Below are 16,396 nucleotides of genomic sequence, written 5' to 3' on the forward strand. Positions count from 1 at the left end.
ACAAAACAAAAAAAACCTTCCCGTCAGTCCTCGGGCAGCCTGGCCCTTGTTCAGGTTGGATCTCACATCTGCTGAAGCCTTAATGGTGAGGGCCGCCTGACTGCGAGAGGAAAGACCTCAAAGAGAAAGGAAGGACTGTTTAGAGCTGTGTACCCATCACCATAATTGATTTTAAAACACTTTTCATGGTCTCTCTCTTAGCCATCACTTCCAATTACCCTTCCCTTCCATAACTATTACCATCCCCGTTCTCATGTATTATGGATATTTAATTTTATGTAAATTTATCATAAATATATGACCACTTGGGACTTTTTTTTTTAACTCAGCAAGGCTCGCCTATGCTCTAGCATGTACAAATAATAATTCATTCCTCTTTGATGCCAAGGAACATTCCATTGTATGGATATGTCATATTATATGATTTACCCACGTCTCGGTAGACAGACAATATGTCCAATTTGGGGATATTTTAAATAGTACTGTGAACATTTGTGTGTTGATTTGGACTAAGGGATATTCAGATCACGGTCACCTGCAGCAGCCTCTTTCTGTCTCTGTTCTCACAGATTCTGTGAAAGAAATGGCAGGCACAATACCGTGACTGTCTGTGACTCTGAAACCCTAATTTCCCGAAAGCAAGTTTAACAAGGACTCTAAGCTATCAGGGGCTGTAAGTGACACCTCCTGTCTTAAACTATGTTTCCATTGCTGTGAAGAGTCATAATGACCAAGGCAGCTTACAGGAGAAAGAGTTTACTGGGGCCTGACTACAGTTTCAGAGGCTTGGAGTCCATGATCATCTCAGTGGGGAGCATGGAAACAGGGCAGGCATGGCGCTGCAGCAATAGCCGAGAACTTGCATCTGGTCCACACATAGGAGGCAGAGAGATAGCTAACTGGGAAAGGTGTGGGTTTTCGAAACCTCAAATCCCACCCCCAGTGACACATCTCTTCCAACAAGGCCACACCTCCTAATCCTCCCCAAACAGCTCCACCAACTGGGGACCAAGCATTCAGATACATAAGCCTATGGGGTCTTCTCATTCAAACCACTCCATTTCCCATAGGATGGGCACACATTAACTAAAGGACCGGACCTTCCCCACCACCCATGCTGCCCAGGAATCAGAGACGACCTGACTGTAATACCATAGGCTACTCATCAGCCTCCTCCCATCTCTGAAACCTATAAGAGGCGACCCTGCTAAAACCTTCTAGGGCTTGAGTGCTCCTTAGAGGCCCACCATGATGCCTTTTTATGACATTAATAACTTTCCTAAGTGGTGGTGGCACACGCCTTTAATCCCGTTGCAACACTTGGGAGGCAGAGGTGGTTCTTTATCAGATCTATTATCTGCAAATGTTTTTCCTACTCAATAACTTTCTTTTTATTCCTATGTCTGAAAGACTGAAGTTTTAAGTTTTGGTGCTGGAGAGAGGACTCAGTCCCTAAGAGCCCTGATTGCTCTTCTAGAGGACCTGGGTTCAATTCCTAGGACTCACAGAGCAGTTCACAGCTGTGTGTAACTCCAGCCTCAGGTGATCCAACGTCCTCTTCTGGCCTTCATAGGCACTGCATTCACATGGTACATAGACACAGATGCAGGCAAAACACTTATACACATAAAATAACAATAAAGAAAAACAATACATCATTGCAATTTAAAATTTTTTACAAATTAGCCTTATTATTTCTAATAAGGTAACATTTTCCTCAAGTTATGCTGCTGGGGGGAACTTCTTCAGCCAATGGCCTTTGAGATGCTGGCCCACTTTGGGCGTGGTCTTAGGTACTATAAAAACAGATGTAGAAGTGTGTGCTCTCTTGCTTGGCTGCTGGATTTGGTTCCTGTTCCACACTCATACAGAGGACTGATGATCTATGAGTCTATCCCTAAATAAAGAACCTTTTATTATACTCCATTCTGAGCTAGTGTGGGAATACTTATGCAATCCTCTACATTTGGCGCCCAAGTTTCCAGGAAGAAGATGGGGCCCCACAACAATGGTTCTACCTGGTTGATATGACATCATGATGCTGATAGCACTACTTTAAGATCGGTTTTGGGTACCAGCTTCTCAAAGTGACTCCAACTTGGTTAACTGAAATGGTGTACATTCTTACAACATTCTGGCCGGAATGGAACTTCAAATAAGAACTTCAGAAAAACCCTATCAACTACTCAGAGACTATTTGCAAAATTATATAAGACAGTAATCCTAAAATTTCACTATCTTTTCATTTTACAGGATCCCATAGAAAGAACATTGCCCCATGACAGCTGGAAGTAATTCTAGAAGATGACGTCCCTTCTCCCAACAAAGTTTGTCTTCAGGGCTAGGGACATCAATTAGGGATTGATTATTACTGGTATAAGGTTGGGGGTTGGGATGGAAATTATGTAGGCACATGGATCTCCTTTGGGGAAAAAATAGAAAATTGGATGGGATAATATGTAGATTAGTGTGAGTTTACTCACATTAATAATAATAGTGAGTAATAGAGTGAATACTTCTGAGCTATTATTTATAGACAATTTACATTGGTATAGATTCTTGTATATTACTATAAATTCAAATTATATTTGTTATATTAAATCTGCTCCTATTTCTGTCTACAATATTTGTACACCTATGCAAAGTTATTTTTGTCATATTGTGTGCATGCATGTTTCTACCTCTGCTTAAGACTGTTTATTGATACAATTTTAGGATATATTTATCATGTTGCATTATATATTTCTACCTCTGATCAAGATACTTATACATTATTTACATTTTTTTTTTTTTGGTTTTTCGAGACAGGGTTTCTCTGTGGTTTTGGAGCCTGTCCTGGAACTAGCTCTTGTAGACCAGGCTGGTCTCGAATTCACAGAGATCCGCCTGCCTCTGCCTCCCGAGTGCTGGGATTAAAGGCATGCACCACCACTGCCCGGCTCCACATTATTTACATTTTGAGGTCATTGTCCTCATTTGCTGCACATTTGTTTAGGATTATCTAATATTCTAATAGGAAGTCTTAGTCTTTAAGCTATATAGGTATTAATAATTATAGGTCAATAGTCATTCATGTTTGTCATACTTATAGTTAGAATAATCAGGTTCTTTAGATACATATAAATTGTATTCTGCATAGATAGGCAATCTTCAATCACTTTAAAGAACTGTAGAATATGGCATTTAAATAACTTAGGGTTCTGTTGACATGAGACACGATTGCTCTGGGCAGCACCAATCTATTCCTAAGAGAATGTTGGGCACTGAAGACACTACACTTGGAGCTTGTTTTCTTCTTGGCAAAACTGGCTCATGTATTTTAAGTCTTGGTCTCCAGTTGGTGAACTCTTTGGGAATTATTTGAAGGTTTGGCCTTGTTAGAGGAGATATATCACTGGGGGTGAGCTTTGCAGTTTAAAAAACCCAGCTATCCCCATTTAGCTCTCTCCTTATCTCTGCCTCATGTTTGTGGGCCAGACATAGGATCTAGTTAGCTTGTTGCCAAGCTCCCTGCCATGATTGTCATTTTCACCCTCTGGAACTGTGAGACCGCTGTAGCACGCTTCCTTTTGGGTCACTCAAATCATGACACAAAGACTTATCAATTATGAATGTTCGGTCTTTTTTTTTTGGTTTTTTGAGACAGGGTTTCTCTGTGGTTTTGGAGCCTGTCCTGGAACTAGCTCTTGTAGACCAGGCTGGTCTCGAACTCTGAATGTTCGGTCTTATGCTTGTCCCACTAGCTCGTATAACTTACTTTATTCTGTTTCCACTATGTTTTGCCATTGGGATTTTTTTAAACTTTCTTTCATTCTGTATGTCTTACTTTTCTGGCTTCTTCCATGTCTCTCTGTCTGGCAGTTGCCTGACTGACCCCTGGCTTATTACTCGTTCTTTCTTCACTCTCTGGAGCCTGGATTCCTCCTCTTACTTATTCTCTCTGCTGGCCAGCCCTGCCTATGCCTCCTCTGCCTAAGTACTGGCCATTCAGCTTTTTATTAGACCAATTAGGTTCCTTATGCAGGCAAGATAAAACAGCAACATCTTTACAGAATTAAACAAATGTAACACATCTTTACATAGTTAAACAAATGTAACACACCTTTACGTAGTTAAAGCAGTATTTCACAACACAAACAATGTAACATATCTTTTACACCACAGCCCAAACATTAAATGCTTTCTTTTATAAGTTGCCTTGGTCATAGTGTTTTGTAATGGCTTTAGAAAACCGCCAAAACAGCTTTCAAATATCTAAGCTGTCAGATACTTGCCTGGGAACTGTTCATCATAGGGTGTACTTCCTCCTAATCTAGTCAGGGCAGGTGGTGCTGATTTGATCTTCTGGCCTCAAGTGATTCTCTTATCCATTCTCTCCTATGTGGTGATATTACAGGGATATGACTCCAGCCCGTTTCCTCTCATTTTCATCAATACTTGAGATGTTATAGAATTCTAGGCTAATAATCATTTTGCCCAGGTAAAAGTATTTATTTTATGTATATGTGTGGGCATGTTTGCTTCTGTGTATGTATGTGCATGCGTGTGCAGTACCTGTAAGGCCAAAAGAGGGTGTCAGATCCCCTGGAACTGGAGTTGCAGATGGTTGTGAGGCACCATGTGGGTGTTAGGAACTAATCTGCATCCTCTGGAAGAGCAGCTCTTACCTGTTGAGCATCTCTCCAGCCCCTGGAAGTTGTTGCTTTTAAAAGAGCCACTGCCATGTTGGGGTGCCATTTTCTTTTCTGTTCCATTTGTATTCTCCTTTTGAAAGATTTTAAGACCCTCTGTTTTCCTCCCTTGTTCTGAGATTACAGAAAGATGTGTCTTTGGTATGATTGTTTTTCTTTCACTGTGGTAGCTAGAAGCCACTATTTAGTTTGAAAATCTCATTTAATTCTGAAAGTTTTTGTTGCATTTATTTTATAATTAAATCCATAGCCATTCATTTTCTTTTCTCATATATCCTGTTTTCTCCTTTTTAGATCCTTTACTACTCAGACATTGAACTGCTTGGCATGATATTTTTAATTTCCTTAATTCCTGTGTCTGCCTCCCTGATTCTTGGCATTTCTTCCCTGATTTGTTTTAAGCATCTGACCACAGTTTATTTCTCTTGGAACTGTCTCTGTGAAAATTCCCCAAGGCCTCTATTGCAAGGGAGCTCACCAGGGAGGTGTGTGTTGCTCCTTCTGGTGCTGGGTGCTTGTCAACCCCAGAGCACTTGGAAATTCTTGCCATGTTGGTTTTAGGAAGAGGAGCGCTAAAGCTTTCAAAAGTGACTAAAACAAGTATTTCAGGCAAAAGTATTAAAAACAGTTCAAGGTTATGAATTCAGATATTCAAAAGGACAAGAAGAGGCAGAGAGAGAGAGAGAGAGAGAGAGAGAGAGAGAGGGAGAGGGAGAGGGAGAGGGAGAGGGAGAGAGCAAGCTTAAACGGGCACCTAGTTTGCCAATAATTTCATTTGCAGAACACTTGAGTGGCATCTCTTTAAAACCTCTTAGTTGCCAACATAGGGGTTCCCGCCTCACACAGGGACTTGCTATTAGATTTCTAACTTTGAGAAAGACCTTCGTGTTGTTTCCTATGGTACAGTGGCACCCACGAGGCCACCGTGCTCCATGTTCAGCTGCCTCTTGGAGGATCATCAGCTTTTGCTCGTGTTGGTCTTGAGACCATGTTGACTTTCTTGTCAGCTCAAGAACATCATTTTAAGACGTTTAGTGTCATCCCAGCACTGGGCGGGCTGAAGCCTGAGCATCGTTTGATCCAGCTCAGAAAACCAAACTGAGTCACAGCCTGCCTGACGCGAAAAGATCTAAAAGCCAGGCATGGTGGGGAACGCCTTTAATTCCAGCACTCTGGATGCAGAGGAATTGAATCTCTGAGCTTGAAAACAGCCAGAGAAACCCTGTCTCGAAAAACAAACCAAAAATAGGATTTAAAGTAAGAATTTTAAAAAAGAAAAATAAATGCCACGCATGGTGATTATGGTATTTAGATAGGTACCCTGATAACAAGACTGGGCACAGGCTTGAGCCTAGCGTGTCCCCCTTTCCTTTCTTTCTTTTGACTTTTTGGCATCTATTAAACTGGGGTGCTTTGCTGTAGCTCTTAGGTAGTAACCACACTGTGTTTGTCATACCTGCTCAAGAGCACTAAACCTTGGAAAATGGATGCCAGAGGCTTGAAAGAACATTCCAGAGGGAGAGGAGAGCTATCTTTAGCCGCTTGGGAAATGCTGCACCACTAAAGACTTACCATGTGAACATCCACCCAAGGGGAAACTATGAATTGCTGAGAACTGGGCTTGGGGTGGGGCCGTGGCTCAGTTGGCAGAGTGATTTGCTGGTGTGTAAAAGAAACTGAGTGTGACCCAAACACTCTGGCAAGAAAGGTGGTACGTGTCCGTCCGTAATCCCAACACTCAGAAAGTGGAAGTAGGGAGGACCAGAATTTCAGTGTCATTCTTGGTTACATATCATATTCCAAGCCATCCTGGACTACACAAGCCTCTTTAAAAAATAAATAAACAAAAAAGCCTCTGAATGTGAAGTTGTAGGTGTTCCATTATTATGTTATTATTTTCCATTTTCCTTTGTATGAATGCCCAAGGGTGAGATAAAAATTTACACTGCAGACAAATCCAAGCTTTCAATAAATGTAAATTAAAAATTCCAGGGCTAAGAAAATGCATCACGGTGGGCGGTGATGGTGCATGCCTTTAATCCTAACACTCCGAAGATAGAGGCAGGTGGATCTCTGTGAGTTCGAGGCCAGCCTGGTCTACAGAGCGAGTTCCAGGACAGGCTCCAAAGCTACAGAGAAACCTTGTCTAGAAAAAACAAAAAGAAAAAAATCACATGTATAACTGCTTTTTAAGATGTGAGGCATAAAATAATGTTGAGTTTTACAATTGATGTCTAGGAAAGGGATACTATTGGAAGAAAGAAGAAAAATTTTTTAGGGGCTGGAGAAATGGCTCAGTGGTTAAGAGCACCGCCTGCTCTCCCAAAGGTCCTGAGTTCAATTCCCAGCAACCACATGGTGGCTCACAACCATCTGTAATGGGGTCTGGTGCCCTCTTCTGGCCTGCAGGCATACACACAGAATATTGTATACATAATAAATATATTATAAAAAAAAAAAAGAAAAATTTTTTAAATAGTAAGAAAGAAAAATCAGCCCAGGAGCTAATGGTGGACACCTTAAATTCCAGTACTTGAGAAGCAGAGGCAGACGGATCTCGGTGAATTCGAGGCCAGCCTACAAAGCGAGTTCCAGGACAGCCAGGATAGAGAAACCTCACAGCCCCCTCCCCACAAATGAAAAATCTACTCCTTAATGAGTTTTTGGAGGTGGTGTAGAGGAAGGGCTGGAGCTGCAGGGAGACGGCTCAGTGGTTGAAAACATACTGCTTTTGCAGAGGGTTTAGATCTCAGCACTCAGGCACCCACATGCACACAAAACCATCTGTAATTCAAGTTTCAGGGAAGTACTCTTCTGGTCTCCAAGAGCACTAGGCAAGCATACATGCAGGCAAAAATTTGTACCATAAAGTAAAAATAAATGAGAAAAAAAAGTTTTTTAAAAAAGGCATGAGAAAACAAAACAAACAAAACCAGCCAACCAAACCTCAAAACTGGGAAGTCTAGTTTCTGGGCTGGGTTAACTAAGTCGCTGTGGTAACCTAGACGGAGCAGTTTAGGACGAAGTTCATTTAGGAGATGCTATATTAAAAACAAAAAAAAAAAAAAACAAAAAAATTTGGCTTTACGTTCTCAAGCGGAGAGGGTGGCAGGAGGGCCGTCTAGCGGATGCGCCATGAATTTGCACCCGTGCTGAGCCACCGCAGCCCGGAGGATTCCAGGGTCCAGGTCACCTGGGTTTCCTTTCGCCAGGTGCTGTGGGCGGGAGCAGTAAGAGTGGCAGGAGCCTCCGGCTCAGCGATTGGTTGGCAGGCGCCACAAACCGCCTAACTCAAGCGCTGAGTCTGATCTGGACGTTAAACAACCACCGTTGTATTGGCCGGTGAAGGAGGAGCAATGAATGAGAGGAAAACTGTGATTGGTGTAGCTGCAGGGGCGGGGCTGGGAGGACATGCCCCGCGTGGATTGGATCTAGAGATGTCAACGTCACCCGAGAGGCGTGGTCATCGCTAATAAAGCCCGGAGTCGGCGCCGCACCTGCAGTAAGTTCCACAGCAGTTAGAGTTCCGGGTAGCGCGTGTGAGGCGGAGCTCCGCAGTTCCGTCTGCTTCATCCGCAGCGGCTCCCTGTCTGTCTCGTTGCATTCTCCAGAGAGGGACGGACCTCCACTTCCTCTATCAGAAAAATGTGAGTTGACTCTGGTCTAGGGTCCTCGACACCTCCTTACGGACTCTCCCTCCGCAGTGTCCAACTCTGCGGGACGGAAAATGGCGCATTGCAGCAGCTGCAGCGACGCCGGGAACCACCGGCTCGCGCCGCCCCCAGACCGGGCCACCCCGGGATGCGGGCAGCGCTCCATCCCGCACCAACTGCAGTCGGCACTCCTCTGCAGGGCAGGGGCGCGGGGGTCCCACGTTCATTGCATCCTCTCCTCTCGTCTTTATATCGTGGAAGCCCAAAGGGGAAGAATTGGGGGAGGTATAGATAATGGGCAGGGAACTGGGAGACCCTTCTTGTTTGACAGAATCTGCCTCTGAGAAGACTTATTGGTGCACCCATCCGTAGTAACTCGGGTTGCCTGCAGTCTCTGGGTTTCTGCATGCCCCTCACCCAAAAAAAGTGTGATGTTCCTGCCCCATGGCTGCGAGCAAAGCTGCAGAAACTTACTTGCTAGTTCTGTGGCGCCTTGTGAACCGCTCAGAAAGTCTCAGGGGACAGTGGCAAGAGATGCAGCCGTTTATGCTAAGGTGCTTTCAAGTACTGGAGGAGAATTAGGGAGGCCAGTGAATTCTTCATTTCATCCAAAACACATAGTTCGTCTCCAGTTGTGTTCAGCATCACCGTCTTCTGAAGATCTGTGGCTAGATAAATTAAGAACTCCCTTCATGATCACATACACATAATGAAGGATTTCCTTTCTGAATTGCCTGGATCGCTTGCCTGGTGCTAGATGTATTTGTGTGTGTGTGTGTGTGTGTGTGTGTGTGTGCGCTTGCTTGCTTACATTTTCCCTCTCTCCCTCCCTCTCTCTCCCTCTCCCTTTCTCCATCCCTCCCTTGTTTGGCTTTTCCAGACCAGGTTTCTCTGTGTAACCCTGGCTGTCCCAGAACTCCCTCTATAGACTAGGCTAGCCTCGAACTCAGAGATCTGCCTGCCCCTGCCTCCCAAGTGCTGGGGTTAAAGGTGTGCACCACTCGGTTTGTGTTGCTTCTTTTGATGATAAAAAAAAAAAAAGGATTGACTTGTATTACATAAGGATTATAACTCCCTGGGTAGGTTAATGTGGAGTGTTTCCAGCTCCTAACAAGTAGTAAGTGAAGTGAGCCCTTTAAAAGCTCACAGTCATCCCATTCTTTCTTTTTGGGTTTTGTGGTTTTAACATTTTGTGCATTTTTGACAAGCTACTTTATTTGGGGAGGGGCCCTTTGTAGCCGACTCTCTCCAGGTGGTTTCATGTGTGAGGCTGGAGGAGGAAGGGAAAGCATGATGGCTAGCCGGGAATCACGAGGTCTCTGACCTTAGTCTTGTCATTGGTGCCACCATCCTGGACTCCTTCCAACACTAGCTGCTACCAACTCATTGGAATCCCTGCCCTCAGTCTAGAACTAGATTGCTTAGCTCGCTCAATAGCAGCGCAAGCCTTGTGGCTCCCACGGCTCTGCATCTTCCTTTCCTTCCTCAGTGTCTAGGGAGGACATGGGAAAGTGACTCTTTAAGTGGAAGAAGCCAATGTAATCTGAATATGGCCTCTCTAGGGGCGAGAGCATCTTGTCTAGAAGAAAGTTACTTACTTATGGAAAAGGAGATTCAGGGTATTAATTCTATGTGATTAATCAAGGAATTTCCTTTTTTGGCAACTTCATGATGGCTTAACTTCTACCTTATTTATTCTTGGACTTCTCTGGCAAGGATGTTTTATGGAGTTTAAGAAATTTCTATTCTCCATCAAATTTTAGATATCTCTCTTTACCTTGCTTGTGAAGCCTCCACATGGCAGGGAAAAAAAAAATCTCCTTTTGTAGGTTTGATTTTGGGAACTTGTTAGCTGGTGAGTGTCAGAGACAAGCTTATCTTAAAGACCTCGCACTTACTACACATGTGGACACACTCCTTTAACCCTGGCACTTGGGAGGGCAGAGGCAGGTGGATCTCGGTTTTAGGCTAGGCTGGTCTACAGAGAGAGTTCTGGGACAGCTAGGGAACAGGAAATAACCTGCCTCTAAATTTGTTTAAATAATAAATACATAAGAAAAGAAAAAAATCCAACCAACCAAAACCAAAGACAAGACCAAGCCCACTCAGAACCATTCCCTCCAAGGCCATGAGTGCTCTTGGCCGTCAGTGCGGGAAGAGGGGCTCGTCCTCACATGCTGCACAGTAGTGCAGTTCAAGCTTTCTCTCCGGACCCCGGCCCAGGGCAGCACCCTGAGACTCTGCTGAGTCTGAAGAAGGACGGGACGACAGTGCTGCATGTGCAGGGAAGAGTATTTCTAGCGTTTTTACTTTGGGTCTGTGCTCTTGGAACAATTAATGTAATTGCTTTAAGCCCCAGATTCAATTTAAATGAAACCCCTGTCTTCTCTCTGCCAAAAATAACGCAAATATCCCTGACTCACTCCGTCTATGCAGACGTTGCCTTTGGTGAGTCTCCAGATTGTTTTTACAGCAGCTGGCATGCACCAATTATAGTAGAAAACCTAACTGTGGCCGGACCCCCACAAGCTTGGCCCTGTCACACTCCATCCAGAGCTCAGCTGTCCTCACAGTTTAGTCTTTTCTACAAATCTTTTCTCTTCTGGCTTGGGTTTTCCTGTTTTATTTCATGGGAAGAACTTCTTCTTTTTTTTTTTTAATTTTATTTTATTTATTTATTTATTTATTTATTAAGGATTTCTGCCTCCTCCCTGCAACCGCTTCCCATTTCCCTCCCCCTCCCCCGATCAAGTCCCCCTCCCTCATCTGCTTGAAGAGCAATCAGGGTTCCCTGACCTGTGGGAAGCCCAAGGACCGCCCACCTCTATCCAGGTCTCGTAAGGTGAGCATCCAAACTGCCTGGCTTTGTGGGAAGAACTTCTAATGGCCAGGCAAATTCCATTTAGGTCAAGGCTGGCGTGTTTGTCCCTATGGCCATTTGCCAGAGGATGTGCCTGAGTTTACATCACAGGGTAGCCCTAATCAAGATCTCTTAATGGCACTGCGACCCTCATCCGAATGGCAGGAGATCTTTCGGCCTCTGCCCCGTGTCTCTAGGCTGTATCTCAGCTCTTGGGATTGCAGAGGAGCTAAACAGTTCTCTGTTTGCATTCACGCTTTGCTTGGCGGTACGTGCCAATGCCTGTGAGTCTCTCCTTGTCTCAGTCACTGTACTGTTTGCTTCTCTCCACAGGTCTGCTCCAGCTCAGCCACCCGCTGAAGGAACAGAAGGGGCTGCCCCAGGTGGAGGTCCTCCTGGTCCTCCTCCTAATTTGACCAGTAATAGACGACTACAGCAAACCCAGGCACAAGTGGAGGAGGTAGGTACCTGGCCAATCCTTGAGAGTTTCTAAACTGAGAATCTCGGGAACAGAAAGCATCATCTCATCTGTTCTCTTCTATACAGGGCCAAACAGCCCTTGGACTCACAGGCCTTGGCTTGTGATCTCCCGGGCATTGCTCATTTCCTCTGTCTCTAGTAGGGAAATCTCAGAAGCTCTGTTCCTGCACCCCCTCAGGTGGTGGACATCATGCGTGTGAATGTGGACAAGGTCCTAGAGAGGGACCAGAAGCTGTCAGAGTTGGATGACCGAGCTGACGCCTTGCAGGCCGGAGCGTCACAGTTTGAGAGCAGCGCTGCCAAGCTGAAAAGGAAGTACTGGTGGAAAAACTGCAAGGTGCGCCTCCCTGCCCTCGCCTGCTTTTCCCTCTGAGGTCTGCACACCTCCTTGATATGCATTACCTGCATTGGCCACCAGGGTAGGCTAGAGTATTCAGAACCACAGAGAAAGCCCTGTGTAGAGGAATTTAGAATTTAGGCTAGTGAAGTAGCTTTTTTTTCCAGAAATTCTCGCCTGGCTCTTCTTCAGACCCCCAACAGCAACACCCTGGCTCAGTATATGTATTACAATGTCTGTAGACGTAGCTAACACTTCACAAAATTTGCCTTTTCATTGGAATTCCAAGAAAGAATGAACAGGCATCGGGAGCTAAGCAGAAACAAGGCTGAGTGTCTGTGCTCTGTCTTTATGAGCCTGGGAGAAGCAGAAGCCTGTGGATGTCTTCTCGTCTCTAGTCCTGTTCCCTTCTTCCTTCCTGAGTCCAAGGGCTCATGCTCTGTCATGTCTCCTCAGATGATGATCATGCTGGGAGCTATCTGTGCCATCATCGTGGTCGTTATTGTAAGTAAGTATCCCTGAGGTTGCCATGGGGTGAAGAGGTGGGAAGGTCCTGGAGTCTTCTCCCAGCCCTGCCTGTCTGCCTGCCTGCCTGCTGGGGAGTGGGGCTGCTCTGAATGAGGTATGGAGACCGCTGCTGTGGGACCATTGCCTGGTTGGTGGGGGGAGGGAGGGCAAAGACAAGGAGATTCCTTGACGGACAAGCCTCCCCCTTCAAAGAATTGTGGGAAGATGGCCCCTTCTGCTGAGAAGTGTAGCTGTGCTGTTTGTCTCTGCCTGTGTCCCAGGGAGACCTTGGGACTGGGTTGCCTGTAACTGAGAGACCTGGTTGTCTAGTAACGTGATGTAACTTGCCCTCTTGTTTTCTCCTGTCTCTTTTTTTCTTCTTCGTCTGGGACTTCCTGATTCCTGTGTCCAGTCTACTTTTTTACTTGAGAATGTGCCATCCCGTCTCTGTTCTCCATTGCCATCCAAGTTCATGTCTTTTTCTTCCTGTCTGCTCTCTCAGCCAACTCCTTCATCTGCCTGTCCCCATTCTAGCCCAGGCTTCTCCGTCACCCATGCCTCCTTTTCTGTTGCAACCGTTTGCACTCTTCCTTCACACCAGAAATGCTGCGCGTGGCCGGTCGTGACGTCACTACCCAAAGAGCAACAGCTGGCACCCCCTCCTCACCCCAGAGCTTAAAAGTGCTGTGGCCAGGGTGTCTGAGAAGCTGGCATGGCCGAGGGAAGGAGAAGGGTGTTTGTCTCCAGCTAGGCTGGCCTTCAGCACGAGGGACCCAGACTACTTGGGAAGTAATGACTTGCTGCCTGTTTTATATAATAGTTGGTAACCACTACCCTGGAATCTTTCCTTCATACCAGGCCGGTCTCGGGTCCCAGAGGTCTGTGTAAAGACACAAGTCAAACTGGAATTTTGTAGTTACTGCTTGTCTGTCAGTGTAAGATGTTCTGTGTCTTTGGGGAACTTTACAGCCTTAGACATTGTTCTCTGTGGGCCTAGAAAACAAGTACTCACTGATTATAAAAACAGCAGGAGACTCTTACATCTTCCTAGAAGCCATCCCACATGCCTCTGTCTAGGAGGAGCCGCTGTCTCTTCATCTTTTCTGAACTGTTCTATGTTGCTCATGAGGGCACCAAATGATTCCAATCAGCTTTGAAATAGCAAGCATTTGAGAACATGCTTCTTGCCATCTCATTATTGAAGTTCAGCCTCCCTTGCTGTTGATAATGGGAACTGGGTGTGAAATGGTGAGACTCCCAGGCTCCCACAGAACCCCCTTCTCCACACCTTTCTCTCATTCTTGCCTGACATAGGGATGTGGCAGGAAGGCCTTTCCAGCAAAGCCCGCAGCTCAGTCTTGGATGGGAGGGGTGCCAGCCTGTGACAGGTGTGCTGTGCACTGTGCCCGTGACAGGTGTGCTGTGCACTGAGCCCGTGACAGGTGTGCTGTGCTCTGTGACAGGTGTGCTGTGCACTGTGCCCGTGACAGGTGTGCTGTGCTCTGTGACAGGTGTGCTGTGCTCTGTGACAGGTGTGCTGTGCACTGTGACAGGTGTGCTGTGCTCTGTGACAGGTGTGCTATGCTCTGTGACAGGTGTGCTGTGCACTGTGCCCGTGACAGGTGTGCTGTGCACTGCGCCCGTGACGGGTGTGCTGCGCACTGCTGTCCCAGCATGGGGCCTTGCATCTGGAGCTGTCTGCTTCTCCTCCTTCAGTATCTTCTCTGGAACCATCCTCCCCCATCTGAATTCTGCATTGCCTCCTCTCCTCCACTCCCTTTGCATGCCCTGTGCGAATAGAGGCTGAAACCTGAGGATGGGAGCTGCTGCTGAGCCTCACAGAGGATGCGCATGCCATAAACCCAGGTGCTAGGGGGGAGTGCAGGAGGGGGTGCTCTCAGGACTTTATTACTTCTGTCCTCTGGTCAACAAGCAGGAGGAGGCTGGGGCCGTACCAGCCTGCGTGCCCCCTTTCCACGCAGCAGCATTTCACTCTGCAAAACCATCCTTCTTTCCCTTTGCCCATTTCCCACATTCCCTTCGTCCTGCCTCAGAGTGGGACTGAAGAGCTGAAGAAAGCAGTCAGTGTACTCTCCCAACGTCCCCCCGAAGCTCTCCACTATCCTCTGGGCTTCTCTTTGCCTAGTGCAGGGGGGGGTCATCGCTGGAGAAGAACCGACACTGTCCTCGATGTACTCCGAGCCTGGAGCAAATTTACCCGGTTGGCCCACCCAGTCCTAGCACGGGAATTCATTCCTGGGTTTCTGTCCCGCTAAGGCTTACCAGGTGTAGCTGGTTTTGTTCTTTTGGGGTGTTAGCCTTTTACTTTCTTTCTCACCCCACCCGAGCCCACTTCTGTGTCTTTGCAGTCTCTTTGCTCCCACCACCCGTGTGCATGAGCAGTAAGCCTCTAACCCTGGGACTTTGCAGCCAGTGAAGCCAAGCTTCCCACATCCCCTTCTTTGGTTTGTCATGAGATGATGTGGGGTTTCTTTCCATTGTGTCTGTCATTGCCTCTGTCTTTTTCCTAACCCAGTCTCATAGTTTATGTATAAAGTAGTAAGAGTTGTATTTCCACCAAAGGCATGTGACATATCTACCAATTTCATGTATTCTCAATGACGGCGAAAAATACAAATTCCTTCCACAACATCATTTTGGTTGTTGTTTGGGTTGTTGTGCCGGGGAGGGGAGAAGAGGGTGTCATCCTAGGTTGGCTGTAGGCCAGAAGGGCTGCCTGGTGTGTGTTCTTCGGTCTTCCTGGAAATTAAAGTCTCTGTGTTGGCAGAGGAAGTGGTCTGTGTTCTTAGCCTTCGTACATGAAGCAGCCCAGCCCATGCAGGTGCTGGTGAGAGGAAGTGATGACAGGAAGCGGAGTGGGCACTCACACTGGCAAACAACTGCAGGCTTTCTCAGGCTTCCCCCGGCTGCCTCCACCTGCTTATCGTCTTTTACGGGTTGTGCCTAGATGAGGCTTCCAGCCCTTACCTCCTTTTTCTCGTCCTCATGCATAGTTTGCTCCTCCCTTCTAATTAATTTTTATTTATTTATTTTTAGTGTTTCAGGACAGGGGTTTCCAGTGTGCACCACTGTGCTTGTCTCTTAAGTGCATTCTCCAGACTAAGGTCTTCTGAAATAGCAAGTTCGCCTTAGGACCGATTCCTGTTTATTGTAAGCATGTGCGCGTTTGCCTGCATGCATCTATTTATTTACACCACGTGTGCCTGGCACCCAGAAGAGGGCATTGGATCCCATGGATTTACACATGGTTGCGAGCCACCGTGGAGGTGCTGGGAAGCAAACCTCTCCAAGAGCAGCCAGTGCTCTGTGAAGTAGTGGTCTCTCCAGCCCCTCCAGCACCTTCAGACATTGCTCTGTGGCTCTAAGCCCAGGAATTTTTTTTTCTTTTTCTTTTTTCTCTTCTTTTCTCTTCGTTTTTTCTTTTTGAAGCAGGGTTTCTCTGTATCACAACTCTGGCTATTCTGGAACTCACTCTGTAGAGCAAGCTGGTCTCAAACTCACAGAGCTCTGCCTACTTCTACCCCTCCAGTGCTGGGATTAAAGGCACATTCCTGTCAGCCCAGGGAATTTTTATTGTTTTTTTCAAGACAAGATTTCTCTGTGTAGCCGTGGCTGTCTTGAAAAATCACTCTGTAGACCAGGCTGGCTTTAAACTCAGATCTGCCTGATGTGCTGGGATTAAATGCATATACTACCACCCCTGTTTTTTTTTTTTTTTTTTCGAGACAGGGTTTCTCTGTGGTTTTGGAGCCTGTCCTGGAACTAGCTCTTGTAGACCAGGCTGGAACAAGACCAGTCCTGGAACTCACAGAGATCCGCCTGCCTCTGCCTCCCGAGTGCTGGGATT

The 16,396-nt window shown here is 46.2% G+C and overlaps 1 protein-coding gene across 1 annotated transcript; it reads left to right on the forward strand.

The window, feature by feature from the left end:
• The first annotated feature begins 8,184 nt into the window (after window positions 1-8,184).
• On the forward strand, window positions 8,185-15,321 carry Vamp1 (vesicle associated membrane protein 1). Its single transcript, XM_041643736.1, has 5 exons — window positions 8,185-8,338; window positions 11,538-11,664; window positions 11,863-12,021; window positions 12,478-12,529; window positions 12,941-15,321. Coding segments are annotated over exons 1-5 (357 nt in total). The 5' UTR covers window positions 8,185-8,336; the 3' UTR covers window positions 12,958-15,321.
• Window positions 15,322-16,396: the final 1,075 nt, after the last annotated feature.

The sequence above is a fragment of the Microtus oregoni genome, unplaced genomic scaffold (genome assembly GCF_018167655.1).
Source record: "Microtus oregoni isolate MIOR12 unplaced genomic scaffold, Mior012 000002F_ref0000024, whole genome shotgun sequence".
NCBI classification, from domain to species: domain Eukaryota; kingdom Metazoa; phylum Chordata; class Mammalia; order Rodentia; family Cricetidae; genus Microtus; species Microtus oregoni.

Excerpts from the sequence above, each read along its gene's own strand:
- Vamp1 (XM_041643736.1), top strand. Across the intron at positions 11,665-11,862 it reads CCCAGGCACAAGTGGAGGAG|GTGGTGGACATCATGCGTGT; the intron begins GTAGGTACCTGG and ends GCACCCCCTCAG. Across the intron at positions 12,022-12,477 it reads ACTGGTGGAAAAACTGCAAG|ATGATGATCATGCTGGGAGC; the intron begins GTGCGCCTCCCT and ends ATGTCTCCTCAG.